At 37.9% G+C, this 25,840-nt stretch overlaps 1 protein-coding gene across 1 annotated transcript in view; it reads left to right on the plus strand.

Moving 5' to 3' along the window:
* Positions 1-25,840, plus strand: part of LOC103775569 (calcium-binding mitochondrial carrier protein Aralar2) — a 57,281-nt gene that overhangs the window by 21,821 nt on the left and 9,620 nt on the right. The window contains exons 4-12 of the mRNA XM_008943032.1: positions 3,553-3,692; positions 9,496-9,642; positions 11,204-11,342; positions 12,176-12,269; positions 12,446-12,530; positions 14,680-14,764; positions 15,221-15,379; positions 21,139-21,191; positions 22,208-22,288. Coding sequence (XP_008941280.1) covers positions 3,553-3,692; positions 9,496-9,642; positions 11,204-11,342; positions 12,176-12,269; positions 12,446-12,530; positions 14,680-14,764; positions 15,221-15,379; positions 21,139-21,191; positions 22,208-22,288 — 983 coding nt within the window. The remainder of the gene's footprint in view (positions 1-3,552; positions 3,693-9,495; positions 9,643-11,203; positions 11,343-12,175; positions 12,270-12,445; positions 12,531-14,679; positions 14,765-15,220; positions 15,380-21,138; positions 21,192-22,207; positions 22,289-25,840) is intronic.

A 25,840-nucleotide genomic window follows, 5' to 3' on the forward strand; every position in this document is an offset into this window, starting at 1 on the left:
GCTGGATGATTAGGTGATTCTGCTAGAACAGAACAATAACTTGGAGTGAGTTCTAGTACATAATTGGATACCTTTTGGTAGTTAAATTACAGGTTGAAATGCCTCTAAGAGATTTGTTCATGGATTATGAACCATCTTTAATGGCTGAACTGGGCAGTGTGACTAAGATGAGACATGAATCAGGGACATTGTTGGAGGTGAAAGAGTGATGAGATCTAGTGAAGGAAAAGGAAAAACACTGTCCACTGAGCATACAGAGGAGTTTGTGAACCATAAATACTTGTGAGAAGGAAGCACGGGGTATGTTTAAGAAGGCAGTGGCAAATAGGTTGCTATGGCTTGTGCCATCAAAGGATCAGTAGAGGCACTGGAAGCAATCTTCCAGTCAGCTCCCTCCATTGTGTAATCTGACATGCACTGTCAGAAAAGCATCTGCTATTAGTTGCCAAGTCATACTGAGCTCAAAGTATAGTATGATTTTAAAAAGATCATGTAATGTAGGGAATTCCCTTAGTATTGTACTAAACACCTGCTCTAATGTGGTAGTCTGTGTTTTTTAAGTCATAGCAAAAGTTAAGCACACATCTCCTGTTAGGACTCTTCAGAGGGACAGTTGTACCTAACCAAACTTCTGAGGCATGCATGTTGTCTTTAATCTCTGCAAAAAAACAAAAATGTGGATGTCCTATGTCACAGATAGATTCTGTGCTGTTCTCCTAGCTGACTTGTTGAGGTTTTAAGTTCCATTGCTGTCGGTTCCTTCTCCATTTTCAACACCAATAATTAAACATTGTATCTGGTCTGAAATTACCATTCTTTTCACTTCTTGATATTTGGTTTTCTTGAGCTGGCATTTTTCTTCTGGGCCCCAGCTAAGAAGGGTTTGCAAGGCACAGAATTGGAGCAGTAGGACCCATTGTTCCTTCAAGATAGCTAATGTATGATAACAAATTAAAATAAAATTGCAGTGGCATAATCAGAGGACACTGTAACTTTCATACATTAACAAGTTGAAGTCAAGATTGGGAGCAGTTTGGTCTCATCAAAAGGAATTTGAGACTGCTTTTATGGTAGCTAAGATTTTCCCATTTCTTACCTCGCATCAAGTAAGAAAGCACCTTTTTGCTGACAAAGACAAATTTGGAGTCCAACCAAACATAGCTTTTGGTAAATGGTGACTTGTTCCTGATCTCGTCCAAACAGTATCAATGTCTTGTTCTAGGGAAATTCAGGAGGTGGGGTGAGAGGGGAAGAGGAAGCAGATTACCATCTGATTTCTGTGCAAGAGACAGGTACTGGTGCTGTTCTGGGAGTACTTTCATTCCTCTGGAAAAGCAGAGCGATTGCTACCAGGCAGAGTCAGCCTTCATTTCCTCTTTTCTGTGGGCAAGACAGGCTGTCTTCTTAATTCTGGTTGTCTTCTTTGAAGGAAGACTGGCAGAAAGCAGGAGCTTCATAAAGGTGATCTCCAATGACATATGGCAAGGTGCCTCAAGCTGTGTCAGTAGGAAGCATCCTAAATAAAAGACTTTCAGTAGAGGGACAGGACCTCAGCCTGAACCAATTGACTTTCCCTCCCTTTCCCTTGAGAGTAGAATTTTGTTCCTGGAGAATGCTGACAAACAAGATCCAAGCCGCCTGTGATGGGTCTTGAAGACATGAATGAACAATGTTGTCCTGGGGGCACTGGTGTTGCTTGGAGAAAATTCTCATAGGACGTTAGGACTTGAAGTGCTGAATTTTAAGAATTTGAGGTTAACTGCGGTCAGTCTTTCTGTCTGTAAGTTAAATCCAACTTGCTCTTTCACCACTGATTCCCTGCGATCAGTGGGTGGTGTGTTTTAAAGAATAAACTACTGTGTTGAGGGATGGGAAGAGGGCTGCAGTGTCACGTCAGCTCGCTCTGTGAAGCCCCCTTGCTCCTGGGTGTGTGCAGCAGGACACCTGCGCTTTTCACCTCCTTCGGACCATTTTTCCCTATGCCGTTATCCTTCATTCACTTGGGTGCTTCCTGACATCTTCCTGCCTCTCAACAATGCCACCCCACTCTCAGTTTTTCCTGTTTCCTTTCTTAAAAGTGGGAATTCTACTTCAGCTGAGTTTCTCCAGGTCAGAAGAACTACTGTGCCTGGCTCTCAAGGGCTGAACCAAAAGGCAGAATTCAACTTGTGCAGGAGATGAGACCTCATGGCATCAAGAAGTCAGCTCCCACCTTTGCTTGTGGCACTGGGGTGAGCTGGAAGGTGGCTCCCAGGCATGCCTGGTAGGTAAGCAGAGGCTGTCTCCAGCAGGGTGGCTCCCGGCTTGTTCTGCACACAGACAGGCACAAAGTTGTGCTGATTTCCTTGACCTCAGACACCAGCCACACTTGGCAGCTGGCTTCCAGCTCTCCTGCTTGCATAGACAGACAGGAGCTCAGGGTTTGGTCTCCTGGTCTTTCTTCCACAAAGCGTGAAGGGAGCAGGAGCTCCTGGCCCTGCCTGTGGGTAGGGAGTGTCTCCTGGGAACCAGATCTCTGTACCTACAAGAACTAGCAGGAGACAAGAACTGGCTCTTGGCTTGTGTTGCTGGAGGAGTTGTACAGCAATTAGGAAGGTGTGTAGCAGTTGGGAACCTTGAGCTTGTCTTTGAAAGGTAGCTTTGCCCTATATTTTTGTCTGAGACACACTGTCACATTGAAGGGGGCACTGTAGTGTGAGACAAATACTTCCTCAGATCTTGTTACCGTTTCCATTACTTAAAATACGTACAGTCCAGTTCCAGCACTGTACAGTCCTTATTACTGATTGTAATTACTTGGTGTGTTTCAAGTAGTTGTTTGTTCACCAAAAATGCTACGTATTACCAAAAAGTCTGCCAGGGCTGTAATAAACTGTTGCCCAGTTACAGCTACTAAACTGAGATAAACTTCGAGGCTTGCATTTAGGTGTGATCAAACTCGTCGTACTGCCCTCCTTCTTGTTGAACATATCTGAGGTTCAAGTCTGCTTAGTCCAGGAGGTGTTCCTAGGCTTGTGTTCCTGCCTGCCGTGTCCCCCCATCCCCTGTCCTGCATGTCATTGTCCTCTGAGGTAACTACAGAAAAGCTGATCGTGAAATAGTGGTAATTTTACAGAGGATGTGTTTGAATGTGGAGAACTCTGGGACTAATGCAAAAAGCCTCAATTACAGTGGCACAAAATTTTCATTGTTAGCACCTTGAAAAGATTATGATGAAAATTGGTTAGCTTTAGTCGTGTTTTTATAAATTGTCTTTTAATTTTAATCTTTTCTTACTTGACTTTGAGATTTGAAATGTGTAGTTGAGTCTCTTCTAATCAAACACTGTGAGTATAAAACTTCACAAGTAAAAGTGTCATTCAGAAACTATTTGTGAGGGTGTTCAGAACTTTCTGATGATTTTGGTTTGCTTCACAATATGTTACTAATTTATATGAACAGTATTGCTTTCCTATTAGAAAATATAATATTTGTTTATATGCTTGTCTCTGTTTTCTTTTTTTTTTTTTTTTAAATTTGAATATTAAATGAACATTTTTCTTTTCTTCCCAGAGGATGCTAAGCAAGTTTTTGGCCAGACCACGATTCATCAGCACATTCCTTTTAACTGGAATTCAGAGTTTGTACAGCTGCATTTTGGAAAAGATAGAAAAAGACACTTAACATATGCGGAGTTCACCCAGTTTTTACTGGTGGGTCTAATACAATACAGTTTGTCAAGAGTGATAAGAAGGATGCAAGAGTAGAAGTAATTGTAAACTTGCCAAATGCCATGCTGGTAGGAAAGTTGAAAGATAGACCAAGTGTAGGCTTTTACAGTCAGAGTGCTGGACTTCACTAGTGTGTCGAAAAAAAAGAATATGCTTATGGTAAAATTGCCGACTAAGGCTAGCTGGCTTTTTTTTCTGTTGTTTTTTGCACCTGTGTGCAAAAGGTGATCTCTTCTACACTGTTGTGTGGACAGAGATGTGAAAGTAAAAACCTAGACCTCTAAGTCTGAAAATCCCTCTATATTTAAGTCTACAAGCCAAGGAACATTAAATAACAGTATTGAACATTTTGGACCCAGTTGTCAGACCAATATTAAGAAGTACTTCTGTCTGTAAAAAGGATGTTTATCAAACCTGTGTTTAATTCAGTACTGATACCCAATAATGATGTTCTGCTGCAAGCCCTTTCCACACGCTTCTTTACTTCTCACCTTTTGTGAATTAAGAGTATCTTAAATAGGGAGATGCTGCTTAGTTCCACTTGTGGTGTAGAGAGAATAAAATACAGTCTTTCTTTTGCAAGGCTGGCAATCCATACTTTGGGTACTTTGTTACAGAACGTAAAATATTGTGCTAATAAAAAAATAAACAGTTTATCTATATTTCAAGAGTATTGTTAAAAACAGTCTTCATCAGGAAAAGTGATCCTTCAAGTGGTGAAACACGTGAGTTTCTTATTTGTATTCCTTCTGAATACTTAATGTCTATATTAGTATTTACACTAGAGAGTTTTAAAATGGGAACCTGCTTCAAAACTGCAAGGTTTCTTTTTTTCTTGTTTACACAAGTATGTTAGTTCACAGTAGGAGGTGGTATCGTTTTGATGAGGAATAATTAAGATAATGCTATTGAGACAAATTTTTCAAATTGACTTTGTAGAACAGAGCCTAATTAACTTTGTATGAAGAGGACGTCAGGTATCACATGATTAAATCGTATTCCCTTAGGTTTTGTACTGACTATTGTAACTTCTAAGTAGCTAAGACGTAGAGCAGTTTTGTGACAGAATATTGAACTAGAACTCCTTTTTGATAAAAAATAATGTGTTACTTGATTAGGAAAAAATGTTTCTGCCCACATGTTCTGCTCTTCTGGTGCCTCCTTCCAACTGCAGAACAAGCCCTGTGTATATATGTATGTATGATTAAAATTGCAGTCTTAACAGAGCACCAGTTCTGTTGCCTCATGTGTCTGTTTAGATATCTGAGGAAACCCTCAAGAAAAGCAAAAAATGAAAAAAAACTACACTTGCCTCCTCTCTCTTCCCCTCCCCCCCCAAAAAAAAAAAAAAAGGGGGGGGTGTGGGGAGCAATGAGAGGGTTTAGATCCACAGACCTGAAACAGCCTGTAACCTCATGGCTGCGTATTTGGAAGATTTCAGTTCTTTCTTTGTGTCTTTGGGTTCTTTCGTAATTGTTCTTTGAATTCAGAAAAGCAAGAGCTGAGGCAGTATCCTAACTTTGGAGATAACTCCTAACTGCTAGACTTTCTCATCCTGTGGAGGAGCATTCCTCTTCCCTTGTCTGAAAGGACTTTTCTTGGATGTGATTGTATACTGGGGAGAACTGTATTTGGTTTTGGTGTGTATTGCCCTTGCTTTCTTGCTTCTTTTCGGTGTTTTTTTTTTTTTTTAGTTGCTTTCACAGCAAAAGGAACTCTTAGCTAGTTGCAGTGCAGAGTCAGAGGTTGTGTTGGAACACATCAGTGGTCCTCATGAGCCAGACATTTTGATGATGATCCATATAGGACAGAAAGGAAGAAAAGGCATAAACCTGGAAAATAACAATGACAATTCTGACTGCCCTCTAGAGAGGTGAGGTGCATTCAGGAGAGATTCTAAGACTGCTAATGAAGATGCTCTCAGCATTGGTGCAGATAGCAAGGCCTTCCAAATAAATCAACTGTCCTAAGACTCTGCTGAAGCTGTCTGTTATCACTAGTCTGTTAGGATGCTTAGTCAGTCACAGTAATTGGGTACATCTGTTTACCCACTTTCTAGAACTGTAAATCCTTGGAACATGGAAGTTTCTCTGCTGATTCTTGCCTTGGAGCATCATATTATAAATACTGAAATTTGGGCATGGAAATCACTCTCAACAAAAATCTGAGAGTTAATGCTCACAGGCTTAGAAATCTTCCTTTAAGTTCTGTAACCTTTGGTACTCGGGCTTTCTTTCTGACATTCTGCCTGTGCACAAGTCAATCTCCTTGATCTGATGTCTAGACCCTGGACCTTAGGCAGCAGGAGACCTCCGTGGTAACCAAATTACCTTTCTGCATTCCTGATGTGTGAATGCTCTTTACATTGCACTTAACATGGACCAGATGGTTCTGTAAGGCGCTTCAGGTACTGCTTTGTAAGTACAATGCAATTTGCAACTTTTAATGAAATAATCTGGCTAGATTCAAATTTGTTCACATTAGGTCCTATTATGCCACATAAAGTTGTTACATATTCATTATCTGTCGCAGCATTTAGACTAATCATCACTTCTGGCAAAGCTGAAGGTACATGGAAAGTAACATGAGTATGTTTTATCCGTGCACAAGATGGATCTCTTCTGGCTTTAAATTAGAAGAATTCACATGGGATTCTGAATATTTATATCCTGCCAGCATTTTTTTTGCTCACTGTAACAGAGATGCCCAAAAGTATAGCTTGGCTCTGATACAGTTAACAATATATTTGCATCAACCATCAGAGCTCAAGGTGTGTTATTTCACTCTGCTTTTCATTTTGCTAGCTTAGAATTGGCTCATATACCTCCACTATATATCTGTTATGTCTGTATCTGTTTGGATATGGTCGTGTTCCATTGTCACTTAAGTGGAAGTCTGCTTCACAAAGAGGCAACACTGGCCCCTTTCTCAGTGTGTAAAATCTATTCCACAGGATGAATTTTAACATATACTTATATGTAAGCCTGGTAAATCCATTTCCACATTGTCTGGGAATTTATTTGTACCCAGCATTTTAGTTGATGAGGTAGTACTCTTTATAATTGGACTGTGGGATCTACTCCAGTGGCAAGGATTGTGCTGTATCTGATGACTTGTAGATCCATTGGGATGGAACCCAAACATAAATTTCTAAACGGAAAGTATGGAGGCTTTTAATGAGTTGTAAGTGAAAACCGAGGTAAAATCTCTACATAGGAAGTAATTTAATGAAAATTTTGGTGCTGGCATGCCTGCCATGATGTGCAAATTACTTTTTCACAAGTCTTATGCTAACCTGGGGGACTTCCAGCATGAAGAGAGAAGCTTGTTTTCTAACTATATCTAAATTTACAAGAAGTCTAGTTGGAGAAGGTTCTTTAGGATGCAATGAGAGTGAGAAAAGCAAATGAGAATTGTACTTCTTTAAACCTTAATCTGTCTAAGTAAACAATACTGGACTGAAACAGGTGAAACAATAAAAATGACTGCAAGTCAGCACCTCTAAACACTGCAACTTTGCTTTACTGTTTTTCAGTTTGTTTCTAAAGTGGTATTTTTTTATATTAGCTGCATATACACAGTATAGGTGATGTTTTGAACATCTCAAAGATTTCCCTGATAAACTGCTAGTAGCTACTGAGCCTCATTTTCAAATGTAGTTAGCCATGCTGTGAGATGTCTCAACTTTCAGGCTTGGAGACAGAGGGAATGGATAGCCTTGCTTTGGAGTTAAACACTTTAAGGGGGTTATTACACTGTTACACAGTATACGGTGATTAGAGAAGTGACATCTGTCTTTTTTTTGTGACAGAATTATAGGTGAAATTTAGCTTTGAGATTAAGTGTGTTATCATATAAGGGTCTGCATGTTTTTGGATGCCACGTTGCAGATGTGGTCATGGTTTGGGAATGTCATGTGGCTGAAGGTCCTTGTGCTTTTCCTGATGAGTTCAACTGGAAACTGCGTAGCACTGCTCAAAATAACCATAGCCTCAAAAGACCCTGCCTTTCTGAGAAGGTGGGATGAATCTTCTCGATGTGCAGTATGCTTAATTAATTTAATTTCTGAACTAAGGAGGAGGTATGAATAGGAAGCTCCAGAAGACTGACATCATCCTGTTCAGAGGTTTGTCTTGCTCTCTATCTAAGCTAAGTGGCTCTTTCCTATCTGAACAAGAACATGGGCAAATGGCATCCCTGAGTCCTTGACCATGTGTTTAACAAAGTGGGATAATCCTTCTCTCTAGTGGATTCCACAGGTGCCAAAAAGACTGAAAGGAATCATGTTAGCAAGGAGAGGATGGGGTGTTTTGACTTGTACTCAACTGTAGTGCTAACAGCCTTTTTGCAGTTCGCTGCGTGATGACAGGAAGCACGTACTTAACATCTCTCTCTGGAACGCGAGCGCCACTTCTCTTCTGCGGCTGAGGCGTCCCTGTCAGCCAGGGTCCCACCGCTGGTGCACGGACCTCTAGACTTGCTGACAGGTGTACATGGGTGGTAACAAACTGGACTTCTGCAAGTGGTGTCCAGGTTTTTTACTGCGTTTTGGTGCTGGATTCTGCCGGCAGTTTCAGTGGCTAAAACAACTGGAATAAGAGAGAAGAAAGCAATGTTCACAGTTTCCCACATAATCGTTCAGTAAAGTCAATTTATTTTTTCTTTGGTGGTGCTGCCACTTAATGACAAACATTTTGGTTAATTTGGTTGTGGCACGTTTCCACCTGCCAGCTTGTGAGTATTTAGGGACAGAAGAATTACTATACATGAACTCCTCTTCAGAGCTCTTTGCCTCCCAAGTAGCTCCCTGCCTCAAGCTGACAAAGGTTTTTTGTGCTCCTCCCATCGTAAACCTCCCAAAATTGCTTGCTTCCAAATTTCTATTGAAATTATAGTCACAATTGAAGTGAAACAAGAGCTTACACGGCTGCATCCAGCCAGAGTGGATATTATTGCTGAATTGTAACACCTCCACATAGGGGGCTGTAATATAAAGGAAACGTGACAGACCTGAAATGGTAACACTTCAGATTATAACCCCCACAAGTGTTTCTCATCAAAAGCAGAAATTTCTGAATAATTCTGCGAGTGAAATGCAGTGTTAAAACACTGGTCAGTCCCTTCCCTCTCCTCCCCCCCCCCAACTTTTCCTCCTCTGCCTAATATGTTAGGAGGTTGTCATCATATCTTCAGGTGAGGGTACAGTGTTTTAATTAGAAATTAGGACTAAAATTGGAGAGGTCAGGAGGCTGAAATAAAAAGACAAGGATAATTTGACTGGCAGCATGCATTGGTGGCCGTGTTGTGAGCTGAATGAGCACAAGGAGAGATGGTGGCTGCAGGCCTCTGTCTGGCTGGGTCCTACACTGGCTGAATTTGCCTTTTGCCCATCACACTATTTTCTTGAATGCTGCTGTGAGATAATACCAGGAGATCATATTCACTGTGAATACATCATGCTGGTGATTTTTGACTAGCCTGAGTCTTGTCTTAATATGACTTTCAGGGAATATATTTTCAAATATAGTGGAAATAATAAGGTAGTGTCATGGTTCACTGCAAGACTTGCTTAGTATTGTTGACATATATTTGCTCTGATTGTGTTTTCTGAATAACTGATTATGAAAGTTACAAATAAAACAGTCAATAAAAGTTATATTACCTGTACTAATTTTTTTTTTTTTGTTAAGTATGACATATCTTGTAAGATTGCATTATATAAAATCATTAACTACTAAGGTGATGATCTTGAACCTAACCTATTTTTCTTCCCCTGTGTTTTCAGGAGATACAGTTAGAACATGCAAAACAAGCTTTTGTGCAGAGAGACAATGCTCAGGCTGGCAGAGTTACAGCTATGGACTTCAGGGACATTATGGTCACTATCCGGCCACACATGCTGACACCATTTGTAGAAGAATGTCTAGTAGCTGTGAGTAGTTCTGGTATCCCAACGGGCAAAGACCTGGGATACAGACATGAGATTTCTTGTTCTTCATGTACGTTGACCACTGTATGTAGCATGTAGTCCACCTTATGGATGAATGTTTCTCAGTTTAGCAGTTAATATCTACACATATGAAAGTTAACCCTTTTTGCAGAATACGTATTCTCAATGTTCCTGGTCTCCTAAGACAAAAGACAAAGCAGGTAGATGTATCTTAATAATGACCTACAAACGTAGAGTTTGTCTGACTATTTCCAGTCATTCCATCATAGTAGACTATGTCAAATATGTCAAAATGCTATTCCGTCCCGCTGAGGGAGTCATTCTTAAAGAAGTTGCTTTGTAATGTCAGGTCTAAGCTACTGAGTGTGATTTTCAAGTACTTGGGACAGCTTCTGAACTGGAACATCACCCAAGGAAGGACATTCACTGTCTGATAACTGATAGTTGTTACGCTTGAGTGTATGCTTTTTTTCAGTTTAAAGTGCATAAAACAAATTAAATTCTACAATTCTTCAACTTCACTGAAGGAAAAAAAAAAAGTACATTAAGTTTTGACCAGTTTAGAATCTTGGGAACTTGTAGCAGCACTTTCCAAGTAATCTGAAGTCTCATCATATCCAAGATTAAAGAAATCTGTTCTGTTTTGACTTGCGAGGGAGAATTCCAGGGAGATGTGTGAAGTGATGAGAACTGCAAATGTTGGATGGAATAATTGGAAGAACCATACAGCAAAAAGCATATCCAGAAGACTTAGGGATTGACAATGAGATCTTATACTTCCTTCTTTGATTCTCTCCCCAGTCTTGCTATCAGCTTTCTTGGGTTGAACATCCTATCATAAAACACAAGATTTTCGATTCTCCCTCAAGGTCAATTAAATTTTGGCAAACTTATGCGTTGTTTTCTGAAATTTGCTTCATGATCTATTTTATACTTTAAATAGGGAATTCATGCAATAGTTTTCACCAATTTAAAATAAAGGTTTATGCTCAGTTCTCATTTGAGAATTAGTAAATGTTCAAACCTTATTGTTCCCATTTTGTTTGAATGCCTGATGTAAGCCTGAGAGCTTCCTGCTGGTTTTCTGTGACTTGAAATGCCTGTGAATTTAAATGTTTCAGCTGACCTTTTTCAGAATATGTTTTTATTTTGTTGAAATTTTCTCTACAATAATATACTTTACATGTAGAAGTAGATTTCCTCGTTACTAGAAATAAGCCAACTTATGAAACATTTCCAAGTGAAGCAGTACTGAAACTTGAACTTTGTAAATTACTACTGGTTAGGTTGTTATAATCCTGCATATGTATTTGTTTAGGTTTGTAGGGTGGGGAGAGTTTTACATTCTGGTCATGATTAGTTTCAGTAACATAATAATCATTCATAGCTCGCTTTATTTTGCAGTTTTTTTAAAAAGCAAGCCTGTGCTACTGTCACTCTTGTAAAATAGCATTGTTTGGAAACATTTATTTCAAGATTTTTCTTAATCTTGTAACAGTTTCTTTTTTCTTTCTTTTTTCTTCTTTTACTGTCTGTATTTTAGGCTGCTGGAGGTACCACTTCCCATCAGGTCAGCTTTTCCTATTTTAATGGATTTAATTCTCTCCTTAACAACATGGAGCTCATTAGAAAGATCTACAGTACTCTGGCTGGAAATAGAAAAGATGTGGAAGTCACTAAGGGTTGGTAGAAATGTTTGCAATCTGGAAGTTTCCTTGGGCATTTGGTTGGGGCAAGCGGAAGGAAAGACCTCATCAGTCTGCTTTTAAATCAATGAGAGAGGACAAAAGCCTGCCTCGTTAGCATGCCTTGGCATGCCACTCACTTTTGTACGCTCCTCTTGGAGTCCACCCTCCAGGTTTTTCATTTTGTTTCAGTCAGAAAATGTTCCTAGTAAACTGGCGGTGGGGGCAGCATGAGAAAAGTGTGTAAAGGTATTTAAAAGTTTAAAAAAACTTCCTAGGACTCCTGCCAAATTGGCAGCCTATTAAATTGACCTTCAAGGGTAGTTGAAGAATTCTGTAAACTTGTATTGGTGACACAGTAAGCTGATCTACAAGCTTGGAACAAGATGTCATCTGCTGTATCTAGCCACATTTATAGAGAATTCCCTGTGCAATGCCAACGTTTCATTAATGTGGCCTACTGGGACTATGCATGAAAAGTTCCACATCTCTTGACTCCTGGATTTTTTTTCTCTTTGCTTTTTATTTGATTTTTTTTCCCTTTGACCTGCAACTGATTGGTACCTTATGTCAAATATCCTAAATCCTGCTGGTAGTACTAAGCTTTAACACCAGAGAGTTGTACTTGCATGCATGAAGGACAGGATGTTTAAAATACATGTTTATGTAGTAGCAGGAACATTTTTGTGGAGGGTCACTTTTATTCCCCTTCTCCCTTTCCCATCAACATCTTCTACTTAATACTAATATATAAAGCAACTCCGGGGTGCTCTGGATTGTTTGTTCTGGTTTCATTAGTTTTTCTTTTCTGTATTTTTGTTCTGTTGCAGAGGAGTTCGTTCTGGCAGCTCAGAAATTTGGTCAAGTTACACCCATGGAAGTTGACATCTTGTTTCAGTTAGCAGACCTGTATGAGCCACGGGGGTAAGTGGAGAATTATCTACCCTACTCTCTTTCCTTTCCTCCTCTCTCCTTCTAGGAAGAGGTGGGAGGTGGTATTGTGGGACAGGAGAGTATAGTGTAGTGGTCACATGCAGGCAAGTTCTTGTGAGCTGAAAACCCATCACTGAGCAAATGCTAAGCTGAATTAATTTCCCCAGGCGCATGACGTTAGCTGATATTGAAAGAATTGCTCCTCTGGAGGAAGGAACATTGCCCTACAACCTGGCTGAGGCTCAGAGGCAGGTAAGGACAGAAGCCAGCAGGATGCTATTATCTGTTTCCAGTGCCTGGTAAATAGATACCCGGCCTTCTGAGTTGTCGGCAAAGTTGCTTCTTTTGTGTTCTGTAATATCTGCAAGGAGTATCTTCTTGTCAGAATTCGTTTTTAACTTGTGGCACATCCTTTCCATCTCTTCTTGGTGCCCCTCTCTTGGGCTGCATTTTGGCAGCTCAGATGTAATTTACTTTGGAAAGATAAAATATGTCATTTGGCTATTCAGTAAACATTAGGTGTATATCTAATTATTGTGTTTATGTTTTGTGATTGTGTTGCTCTCTCTTCTTTTCAATGAGGAAAGAAGAGTCCCTGCTTCGAATATGGATGGTAAATTCAACATCTAGCCTGTTGAATGGCAGCCCTTGTTCTGAACACTCATGCATGTTCCTGGCTTCTGACTTTTCTATGCTTTGACTTATGCTCTGCTGAATATCAAAATAGGAGATATTATGCTTAGTCTACCAAAAATTTCAGTAAAAGCTTGAATGTTCTCTGTATTTCCACAAACTAAAGGATATTGACTTTCAGTGATATAACAGCAAATGAACTTTTGTTGTGTTTGAGGCAAAAGAGAAGTAGAACTGTTCTTTAGATGTTAGACTTGTTGATCTTGTTAATCTTTAATCTCTTAAATTTTCATTCACAAAAGTTTCTATGTAGATAGATTTAAAGCTAACCCTGTGTTTCTCTTTCTGTCCCTATTTTAAGGCAGTCTTAACTTTGTGTCTTGGGAGGCTAAGGGTTTTTTTGTTGTTTTTCTTTTTTCCTGCTCTGGGTCTATGCGGAGACACCAGTTTGACCACAATGAGTTGATGCAGGCTACGTTTTTAGGACTATCCGGCCATAAGCCAGGCCTGTGTGTGTGTGTGTACACATGCATCTCTTTCGCTTCTCTTTCTTCTTCCTCCCCTACATGTGAACACCCCCACCCCCACTCCAAGAAAGTATCTAGGGTGGTGGTTTTCTGTTTGTTTGAGCAGTGACTAAATATTGACTATACTGGAATGAATTCAAATGAGTTGGCTTCCAAAAGCTCACCATCTATTCCTAGAAGACTCCTAAAGGAGTTAAAATCATTTGCATTGGACTGGGTATCAAGTAACCTAAGTTACAATAGGTGGCAGTAAAACAGAGCCAAAAATGCAGCACTAAAAGTAGCAGCTTCTTCAGTTTTTCCTTTGGGGCCACTCTCTCTGTGAGTATGATTTATGCCATTCTAAGAGGCTAGGACATATGAACCTGCTTAAATCTTACCAGTTCTTCTGGATGTGTGCCCTATCTTTTCATTTTTCCAGTTCTTTTATAATGTCAGCTGCTTGATGCTGAGACTGAAAAGATTTTCAGCTACATTGATACCTTCAATTTATTTTCTGACCGACTTCACCTATATGGGAATATTAGCTAAACTCTAAACACATTTTCAGGAAAAAAAGTGTCTGCATTTTTGTTTTGTCCTTTTGCTTGTAGTATCCTAAAAACATAAGTATTACAAAAAGTGATAGTAAGTATGGAAGGTTTAATGCTGCTGCAGAGATTCTGTTTTCCTAATTCTTTTCTTTCATGAGATAGCAATTTTGTAACTGGAGTACTTCTGAAACTTGTTTTTCATGGGGTTGAATCTAGCACTTGTAGACTGTAAGCAAAATGAAGTTGTGGGAGTGCTTTATGAAACCTTATTTTCCTTTAGCTAATATGTATGAACAATGCTTAAATGCTTGTTTTGATAGCCTGAGAAGTAGTAGGTATGCCTGGTTTTGGCGACAGTAGAAAGAAATTCCAAAGCAGAGTTGCTTTTAGCTGTAGAAAACGAATGACTTAAGATGTAGTATATGTGCCCTCATAGGCACATTTAGACCATTCCTTTTGGAGTTGAATACTTTTGTTGTAGTATCAATTGCTCTTTTCTTTGTTATTCCAATCTGAAGAGGCTACATTATATGGCATTTAGAAATTAGTGGGGAAAAAAAATAATTGAAAACAAAAACTCCAGTGTATTGTGGGATTTTTTTTCCAGGTATCTGTATAGTTAAATTTTTCTCCTTATAAGATATTCTCCCATGAAATTTCTGATTATACTTCATGTCTTTTTTTTTGTTTTAAATCCTTCCCTGACAGAAAGCCCCAGGCGATGTGTCTCGACCTATTCTCATCCAGATGGCAGAATCAGCTTACAGGTTTGCCCTTGGTTCAGTTGCTGGAGGTTAGTCATGACTGAGCAAAAGAATATTCATCTTCACCCTCTGGGTTTTTTCTTCTTTTTTTCTGCCCTTCTTCCCCTTCTGCCTTTCATTGAAGTGTGGAAGGCTTCTTACCCCTTCCCTTGGAGCTGTGTTTAATGGGTGGGTTGACTATATATTGAAGGGAAGGGGTCATCTGGTCTACAAGAGTTTTGGAATTTACAAGCCATTTGAGTTTGCAAGCGGTGTTGCTGTCTGATTTATCACCAAACCAGTTGCAGAAGAATCAGATTAATAATGAGGTAGGGCCTGGAAGTACTTTTGGTTAAAACTGTGGGAGGTAGTTTAATGTATCCAGAATATATTGTGGAAAAAAAAATAACACTGATACTTGAGATGTAAATGTGGAAGATGACAGTTGCAGTCAAAGACTGCAAATGCAGAAACATGTTTTCTTACAGCTTCATTTTTATTTGCAGCTGTTGGAGCTACTGCAGTCTACCCAATTGATTTGGTAAAAACTCGAATGCAAAACCAGCGCTCTACAGGCTCTTTTGTGGGAGAACTTATGTATAAAAACAGCTTTGACTGCTTCAAGAAAGTGCTACGTTACGAAGGTTTCTTTGGGCTTTACAGAGGTAAGTTACAGGTGATGTATACTAATGGTAAGATACTAATAAATATTCAGCGGTACTCTGAATTTTTAAGCCTTTTTTATTAAGATTTTAGTATTGCCTGGTTGGTTCTTTTGCTTCTACTCTGTCTTAGGTAAAGTGTTTGCAAACTTTTTCATAAGTAAAACCTCACTGTAATGAAAAAATTTCTGTAGAACCTATCTGTCCTTTCCTTCCTTATCTGCAATAGGACAACAATAACAATTTCTTACAGCAAAAAAATATACTGTTATCAAGTTTTCATTTCCTTAGCAGTCCTTAGTACCAAGGATTTTTTGTTAGAGCATTCATTTTTGTTTTGTTTCAGTGTTCATTGTTATCTTTCTATTTAAAAACAAAAACAAAGAGAAAATACTGTACCTTGTAACTAACCATCTCTCTTTTTGTGATATTATTGGTGACAAATAAGTCTCTCTGAACCAGCTTCATCTGCTTCACTAATCACTGTGAATAGTCATCTTTATCAAGGTTTATGTATACCTCTTCTTAGCTTGTAATCCTTGAGTCAGAGAGAGAGCTGGGTTTCAACCCACTTAGCTTTATATATGTAACCAATACACACAAGTTATGAAGTTAGATCTTCCAAACTCCCTTTGTAGTCAATGGAGAAAAGCTCATTTACTCTGTTCAGGATGTAACTCATCCTCACTTTGGGTACCTTAGGTGCCTGCATTTAAATGCTGGCTTTTTTTTTAATGTTGTCCTTGTCCCAGTTACGGCATCAATGGTGTAAGTTCAGGTAATGCAGAAGTAGTCACAAAGAATAGTGAACTACTTACTGCATAAGACTGCAGTTCTCTTTCACAGAGCTAAAGCAAATTGTATTTCTGGTATCCCACTTATTCAGATCTTTTCCCTCACTGCATATTCCTTGGGGAGGATTTGAAACTTGTGTTACTTATTTCATTTTTAGCCAGCTTGTTTAGAAACTTTTTTTAGATCTTGAAAATAAGAATATTGTATTGACAAAAATTAATTGCTAAGAGCAGTTGGGTCAGGAATGAAGAACAGAGGATTTCAGTAAAGTACTGTTATGATCTGGAAAAGCTATATGCACCTGAAAAAAAAAACCCTAACAGTTTGTAAGATTTATATAAACTTGTATATATATTTTTATTGATTATTGTTGACTGAGATTGAATCAATTTTTTTATTAGGCCTAATAATTTAATAGAGTATTGACATGGTTTCTATTTTATAATGTTTTATAGCAACCAGAGTTGTAAAAAGATATTCACTAAAGAACAAAATTTATTCCCTGCAAATGTATGCCTGCTTCTTTCAGGATCCTGAAAGAATAAAAGTGCAGAATTCCACTATTATCTGCTTCTGTCTTATTGAAACTCTGAACCACAGTGATTTTTTTTTTTCACCTGGAAAAATACTTTCAGAAATATCATAAATGCATATTTTTAACTCCATTTGCTTGAGGTCTTTTTTCATTGCCAAATCTGGAGAAATTTTAGGAACCTTCAGCAGTACAGCTTGTCCTTCTCTTCCCCATCCCCTTTACTGCTTTCGAGTCTTGCAGGGAGTACTCAGTAGTGAAATCTCAGGCGACTAGTTTGGTGAAGGTAATCTTCTAAACCCTGGGCAATAATCTCCTTTCTGTGTTATGTAGTATAAATTCTGTGATGGCAAAGAACACCATCATTTCGGAGGCAAATTGAGACCTGTGTTTCTACAGATTCTCTATGTAAGAGCACCTTGACTTAGTTTCTCTCTTTAAAGAGTCAAGTAGAGAAAACTCCTTAAAAGTGTGGCAAATCCTCTGTGCAGTTGTGTAAAGTTGTGTGAGTGTTGCCTGCTTTCTAAGGAGATGATATTGCAGAAAGTTCAGCAACTGAGTATGGAATGAGTATGAAGGTTTCCAGTTAAGCCCAAGAAGACAAGAAAATTTGAAAGGACTTTTTATAGATTAGTATATTGGCCGAATTTAATGCAGTAAACTTACAGCAAGAATCATCTCATTCCGGTCTTAAATACTACACTAGGTAAGACAAACTACAGAGTATATTAAAATTTGTTGGTCATTGGTAAGTGGTATTCTTTCTTACACTGTGGTGTGTTCAAAGTTAAGTAAATGTGGGGTTTTTCTCCACTGGAGGAAGGAGTAGTTATTGATAGAGTTCTCAGGCTTAATAGTGATGGAAAACCTTTTAAAAATAGTAGAAACATTTGGAGCAGTGGTCTCCCTCTCATGAAGCACTGCAAGAAAGGAAGCAGGCATTATAAACCCTACTCTGCAGTCAGTCATTTCAGATGATATTCCTAATAGAAGGTGCATCTTTCCATCCAGTGAAGTGAACTGATTTTTCTTTTTTGTATTATTATTTTATTCCAAACCTGGAAAAAAGTATAGCTTCCATGTTCTAAACGACCATCTCAGATTAGGGTGCATTACACCATCTTGTGGATATAAAGAGAGCACTAAATTTTGTTTAATGTCAGTTTGGTTCAAAGGATAATCAGTGTTTCCACTGAGAAGATACTTTGATTTTAGAAAAAAAACCAAACATAATATAAACCTCTGTAGGATCTTTATAATATGCATTATTTGAATGCTGTGGTGTTATTTTTTTTTTTTTTTTTAAGGTTGTACATCTGAGATGAATTTTTCATCTGTCTCTTTCTCAGCATGGCTGAAAAGAATACTCATATACCTATAATTTACTGTTGTGTCTACATTTATACTTGAAATACGTATTTAGAAACTCACTGGTATTTATATATATGCAAAATAAGAAAGTTTTGGAGCTGTCATTTGTCAACATCTCTCTGACTGATGAGGCCACCTACATTTCTTAATATTATTTTAATCATAAGTCCACCTGATGAGTCACAGAATGCTTCACAGTCTTTAGCAGTGCATCTGGTAGAGATTATTTCACCTACACTTGATGGAAATTTTATGGGAAATTTAAGTACCTGAGATAAAATGTAGCTCATGAAAAATGTTCAGTAGCCATGCTGTTAATGCCACTTCTCCCAGAGGATGAAAAAAGACAGGAAATGCTGTAGAAGACTCTGTCATCTGTGTTCATTAACTCTTAAAAAACTTGTTAGTTTTATTTCTGCTGGTGGTGCTTCTAGCACTGCAGTGACTCCAGATACCATGTGAACTTAGACATTAATCATTCATTCATCATCCAACTTCACTATTACTGGTGGACTCTCATGCTAATGATACAACAAGACTGTGGCAGAAGCTTTCTTCCAGAAGCATGCAGTGAAGTGCTGTTTTTATAGAATGGAAGCACAAGCTTACTCCTATATTTAAGTTCTGTCAAAGCACAAAATGTTCAAGAAATACCACATTTCCCCTCTGAAGGAGCTATGCTTGAATGGCAACTGGTGGTTAATTTTCCAATTGCTTGTGTGAATCCTGTAATAGAAAAATTGGGAAGTATTCTTTTACTGCCTCTCTATCAGAGTCCAAATGGTTTCAAATATTTTACCTAGAGCAAGCAAGAACTCCTTCAGTCAGTGAAGGGAAAATCATGTCCGTTACACAGTGTGAAACTGAAGTTTTGCCATTAGATGTCTGAAACAATACTTGGGGCAAATAAAATTATTTTTTTACTTGATGCCATCATTACAGCTGGGCTGGATGAGCTATTGTGTGTATTTTCACAGCATATTTAGACTGCTTTTAGAAAGTAACTTGTATGGTATCACAAACTGAGTGCAGCTCTTGGTGCTCTCTCTCACATATACCTTCACCTTCTTGGAGAGTCCTACTACAACAGCGTGTCAAATATGAAGTGGTACATGGTAATTGCTACTAAAAAGCCTTGGATATAAAAATGGGCTGAATAATATGTTTGCTGAGTACTATACTAGCAGGCTGCCTATGTGCAAAATGTAATTCTCTGATGTTATTAAGAGGCATACATTTTTAAGACACTGTCAGACATTTCTGTGCTTGTCCCACATCTGTGTGTTACATTGCTGATCCGCTAATGCGTGGTGATAAATTCCCAGCATGTCAGGATAACCCTAACAGAAAAATGACACTTTCATAAGTGTCTCTTGATGTGTTTTCTTTCTTCCAAAACTTATAATCTTTACCATGTTCAGAAATCTTTCAACAGCATTTCAGGGCTTCCAACAAAATGATTAAGAATTCAGTTTTAATGGTCATAACATACAGAATGCACAGGTACCACTTACAGGTAGATTTATTACATAGATAGGAGAGCAAATGAAAAGCCCCCCTACCTTCCTAAGCTGTTTGAGACAGTAGGCTTAGCTAGTATCTGGCAAAGCTGTAAAACGTAGCATTAATTTTAATGCTACCTTTTAATTAAAATTAATGCTATCTTGCAGTAGACATATGCAGCATTATCTGTGATTAAACGTAGAAAACACTTTTATACTATAAAGTAGTGTCTGAATTAGAGAAAAAGAAATGAATGCTCTGGGTTTTTTTGGTTATTCACTTGGGTTTTGATTTTTTTTTTATGGTGGGTTTTGGTTTTCATTTCAACTTCCCCCTATTCTACTCAATATTTCTCTTCTACGTTGAATTTTTAGGGCAAGTTTTGAGTCGTTAACAGTCCTATTCAGACTTGAGTGCAAAAGGACTGGACCAGATGGGAAAAAAATAACTTGTGCCAAGATAAACATGTTTTTCCTACAATTTTAAAATTGCCTTTACAAATGCTCTTAGGAGCTGAAAAATGAAAAATGGTAGAAAGGCCATCTTCAGCTCAGTCTAGTGAAAAGGAATCTCATGTGTCCTGCTTTTGTTGCTTCCAAAACTGGAGATTCATACAGATCTCCAGCTGGACTATTTTTATATCTTGATATTTTAGAACATCTTTTTCTTTAGTTTATTTGGTACAGGATAACTTCAAAGTAATGTTATACATAGCTTAGGTGTAGTAATTTATGTATGTGTGATTTTAAAGCGGGTCTGCACTAGGAGCTCTAGCCAGGGTAACTTTCTCACATTTCTGGATGGTGTCCTAATTTCGTTATGCTGCTGAATGCTGGCAACAGCATTCTAGCCCCAGGCTTATTTGGTAGGCTTTGCCTGTTTTTAGGTTGTGTTGTCCAAAAAAAGTTTATTCAGTATCGACTGCTCACTTCAAGCAAGTGAAGCCAGCAGTCAGAGATTCTCACTTCCAGTTTTGTAGCACATCACTTCTAACAGAATAAAATAGGAGATTCCATACCTGGGAAGAAAGCAGCATAACTTCCTTTGTTTTAAGAGCTGGTGAGTTAGCTGGGCAAAGAGCTCAAGAATGCAGCTATACATGTTTGAATGTTTTGCATTATTTTGATTCCTGCCATCTAACGCCATTGTTTTTTCAAGAAAAAGGTATTGCAATCCTGATTTTTGAAGTGGAGGCATCACGTATCTCACAAAATTAATTAGAAAGTCTTAATTTTCATCTGAAGATGCAAAAAGTAAGTGTTGGTTTAGGATAGGATGCTGAAACATAATTGGCAAATCTGTATTAGTGTTTAAGCGTGAAGTGAGCTAATATCATGGATTTAAAAAAAACTAAAGAAACAAATAAATATAGGCCGTGGTAGCATTTGAAGTGGTAGCACAAAGTTTATTCTCAAAATGGAATGTTTAAGGACTCTCATTAAACATAATAACATAAAATTGCTGTAAAAATTGCCCATTTCTAGGTGGTGATCTCTACATATATTTGTTTAGTTAATACCAAGTTACTCGATGCATTGAGTTCTCTGTTTCTTTGTTACAGGTCTGTTACCACAGCTATTAGGAGTAGCACCAGAGAAGGCAATAAAACTTACTGTAAGTTTGCAAATAGATTGTTTTCACATTTCTCCATAGTAAAGTTTACATCTAATTACAGCTAGCGTATTAAGGATTTTTATCCTCGATGTGTCAGCAAAGTGGTAAAGCGTCTTCCATCACTTTTGCTTGATGCAAACTTAATTACAAAAAGCACAAAGCAACTGTTTATATCTGACTTTGTGAGCATTATAGGTGGCATACAAGTCACATGCAGAGAGATGCATCTATACATTTTAAGAATCTTACTGAAAACCTATTTTTGGACTCGCTCCAAAATATAACAGGCTTGTTCAACTTGTTCAGCTCATCTGCTTGTAAGCAGAACAGGCCTTTGGTTTCACTTCTTCACAGAAGTGAATAATTATTTTTTGGTCTTGGAGGACTTTTGATTTTGTATCTCCATGTGGCTCCTGTATATTTAATTCTGGCACAAGAGGAGATAGTATGAGCATGTAGTGGAGTGTTGGTAAGAAAGGAACTTGTTTGCATGCATTTTTGTCCCATGTTTCCTAAATATGTTACTTCAATAATTTTGTTATTTCTTGCTTGATTTTTAAGGCACTGAATAATTTATTGTTATAATCTAATTGTAATGTTTTGGTTATTCACCAATAAGCTAGTATTCACCAAAGTTAATAGCATGCATTTAAAAAAAAAAGAAAAGTACTTAATGCTATTAATTGAATTACTTTTGCATTAAAACTGAATTTATATATAAATTTGTAAGTGTAGTGAGCTTTTACAAAATCTTAAATGGTTTTATCAGTGATTTTCAGGTAATTATTATTTAATTAGTGATTGTTATATCTTTTCAAGAATACTCAAATTGTGCTGCAAATCTTCATTAGAAAAACATACCTTTGCAATATATAAAATCTAATACTTGCTTGATGTCTTTTAGTTTGCTAGCCTCACAGATGTGTTTGCATTTTCAATTACAGAGACTTTGCAACTGATGAGTGTTTTCTCAAATCTTTTAATTTATCAGCTTTCATAAATGTTTGTTTTTTAAGGTTAATGATTTTGTGAGAGATAAGTTTATGGCTAAAGATGGCTCTGTCCCACTGGCTGCAGAAATTCTTGCTGGTGGCTGTGTAAGTATCTTTAATTTCCTTCATATGAGACCGATGAAAGCACAGTGTCTAAGATTAATTCTGTGGACTTAGACTTCTGTTTAACTGCAGATCCAGTTCAAAAGCAGACTCTACTAAAGCATCTCAGTTCTTTCCTAGATAGGCCAGCCGTTCTTGATGAAAGGGTAAATGTTTCTGCGCATCGTGCCTTTTAACTGTGCTGTATAATTCTCAAACAGCTAGGAGTTTGATTCCTTTATAAAGAATGTGTCTATATTCATGTTGGCTGTAGTTTATGGCCTAAAGAGAATTCATGCTAACCTTTCCAGAAGTTAGTAATGAGCTACTACTTTGTGGCACCCACTCTGCCACGTCACTTCTTTCCTGATGTGTTATTGCACCTGCTAATTTTCACTTTTTGCAGTGATACTGGCTTTTTAAAATGGCAAAAACGACTCATGAGTCTTTGAGTTCGTAGCAGAGGTAGGCTGTGTAATGCTAACTCGGTACATAATGCATTCCTGAATGTAGGCTGTATTTAAAACCCACTAGGCTTTTAAGAGTGTTTTGCTTGCACAAAATAGTATCGTAATGAACAACTGGCATATTATTGGGTAAATGATAATACTTCACGGTTTGGTCTAGTTTTGTCTGTTCATATTACTTTATCCGGTATATTGATTTTGTTGAAGCGAACGTAAATACTTTAGGTAAAATGAATAGTTGTTCAAAGACCGCTGCACTTTACAGATAAAGAACACTGTTTATTTAAACTGCCTTTGATCACTGGGGCAGAGCAATGTTGGTATATTTTCAATCTAGCTTTGTTTCTGCTGTCATAAGACAGATGAGGTCACATTTTCAAGCAGCTTCTGCCTGTGTTGAAATCTGCAGTGGGCCGCAACTGAAAACCAAATGCCTGTGTCTCGGCCTGAGCGGGCGCGGAGGCCTGTGCCGTGGAGGCCTGTGCCGCATGTGCCTGCAGCCCGCCGCGCTTCTCTGAGCCCCAGGGTGCAACCTCTCGCTGGCGTTGCAGGCTGAGAAGCCCTGGCTTTCTGTAATTCTCAGGAGATGGGGCAGAGTTTGGCTGCTGTCTCACTGCTCCTGCTGTTTGATCACTGACCTGTTGTAGACTGCCAGGTAGGATCCCCTTGTTCTGTAACTTTAGGAGCGTTCAGGGGAGGAAAAAAAAAGAAGGGGAGGGAGAGAAGAATGTGGATCTCTGAAGCCCTGAATAAGAAGCATGCTGTAAATGAAGGAAAAATGCAATAAAGTGCTTGCAGAGTAAAAAAAGTGTTTGCCCCTTACACTAATAAAACGTCTTATGAACATAGCAGCCATAGTGAATTCAGCAAAATTTTCATTTAAAATGTCATTTGATCTAGAGTTTTTATTTTTACAGACTGCTGTGAATTTTTTAATGTAGAACAAAAAGCACTCTTTACAGAGGCCTGTCATTCACAAGAATGCTGCTGCAGCAAGTGTTTTGCCAGTAGTTTGTTGTAAACTAAGGATCTGCTTGAAGAGACAGGTAGTTTGAGACGTATTTTAAATGGGCTGTAAATGTTGGCTTTTCCTATTTGGTATTTGAAATATATATTAAGAATGAGATGCTGCATAAAGTTGTAGCATTAGACGTGCAGTGGCAGAATGCCTTGAGTTTTCTTTTAACTGGAATGCTCCACTTAAGGGCATAGTCTAGTGCCAGGTAGATAGGTTGTAACTTGTCTTTTATGCAGGTGGTCTTTGGGTTTGTTTGTTTTTTTTTTTATTTTTTTTTCCCCTTGTAATTTTAAACCCAATTCAGACGAGCAATAGAGACACATTACACATGGTGCCTAGTTTTTTGGGGTGAATTTTTCTCTCATGGTGTAAATATATGCATAAAATATAGGATGCCAAAGACAGGCTTCTTCCTATAGCTTTCAGCATTGGGTTGGCCAAACATTTTATCCTCATTTAAGCCAACACGAAACCTGCAGTTTCTCTGTAGAAACAGTAAGGACACTGTTGAATGCTTTTGAAAATTTTCAATCTTGGATTTTTATGCCATTTCACAGTGTAGTATTCACTTACGTGGGAGGCAAGAAGACAAGGAGTGTGTGATGTGTTGGAGTCTAAAAAGGGGCAGCTAGCTAAGATAGATTTTATAAAAGATACCTGCCCTATCACCTTGCCACTTTCCACATCTGATTCTCAGCTGTGATTATGTTGCAAGTACAGATGTTGAATTTTCCTTCTTCAGCGCTTCTGTTTCCTTGAAGTGGATTCATTGCTTATGCGAGAGCTGTGTGCTGGGATGTGTGCTAGATTTTAATGTTTTAAATACCAGCCCTGTGAGTAGAATGTGGGTTTAATACCTAAGAAAGGGAGGACGGAGCAGACACTTGGATGGTCTGGGTTGTTCAGTAACACAAAGGACTTTGGAGGGGTCAGTATCACCTGAGTAGCTCCACTCTGCTGTTTGCCCAGCCATTGCCAGGCGTTGACTTTTAAGTCCCCAAAGGAGTTCGCTTGGCATCATAATTACTGAGAATTAGTACACATGGCTGACTTTTACACTTGTAACTAAAACTGATTGTTTCATTGAACAAGTCTTTTTCTGTTTTATAAACTCTTTTCTCCCTTAAAAAAAAAGAAAATAGAAACATCTTTTACTTCATGACCTCAGTTAACAGCCTGTTTCATAGCTTTTTATTATGTGAAGATGAAAGTGATAGGTTGGTTGAGATTTAATTTTTTTTAGACCCCCAAGAATATAATTAAAATTACAACCTTTATATTTTCATACAGGATCTTAAGGTTTGTTATCTAAATTGCTAACTCACGATTTCTATCCCCTTTGTGAGAAATTTTCCTAGTGACTGTGGTATTTGTTACCCATAAAAATACTTGTAACTTTTAGATTTGCACAATGCTTGACACTCGCCATGAACTTTCATTGCTGCTGTGCATTTAGGACTCTCGTCACTCAGTCCTATATAGCCCTTATCATTATTAGACTAGTAGAAAGCTTCAGTTCCAAGACATAGTATAATGATACTGTAGAGCTAAGATTTGCTGAGCATCTAAACCACAAAGCTGACTTGACCTCCTTGGATGAAAAAAGTGCACAAACGTGTTAGGTTTGATTTCTGCTAATGCTGTAACTTATCTTCAGGGATTCTTTAATAAAAGGATGGTCTTGAGTAAGCTGTAAGTGCAACCTGAGATCTTTATTTTTACAGTGGCAATAATATTGAAGTTCTGTAAGCTTTTTTTTCATGGTCTTTAGATTTATTTTATACTTTAAATAAAAATAATCACTGGTTATATATATTTTAGCTGTTTGCTTCTTTTAAACTTAATTCATTTTAAAGCTCCTGTTAAAAGTAACCAGTTTTGGAGTGGTGTTTTTTTTTTCTCGTTTTCTTTTTCTTTTTTTCTTTTTCTTTTTCTTTTTATTTCTCTTTTTCTTTTTTCTTTTTTCTTTTTCTTTTCTTTTTCTTTTTCTTTTTCCTTTTATTTCTTTTTTTCTTTTTCTTTTTCTCTTTTTCTTTTTCTTTTTCTTTTTCTTTTTCTTTTTCTTTTTCT

The sequence above is a fragment of the Merops nubicus genome, unplaced genomic scaffold (genome assembly GCF_000691845.1).
Source record: "Merops nubicus isolate BGI_N331 unplaced genomic scaffold, ASM69184v1 scaffold15086, whole genome shotgun sequence".
NCBI classification, from domain to species: domain Eukaryota; kingdom Metazoa; phylum Chordata; class Aves; order Coraciiformes; family Meropidae; genus Merops; species Merops nubicus.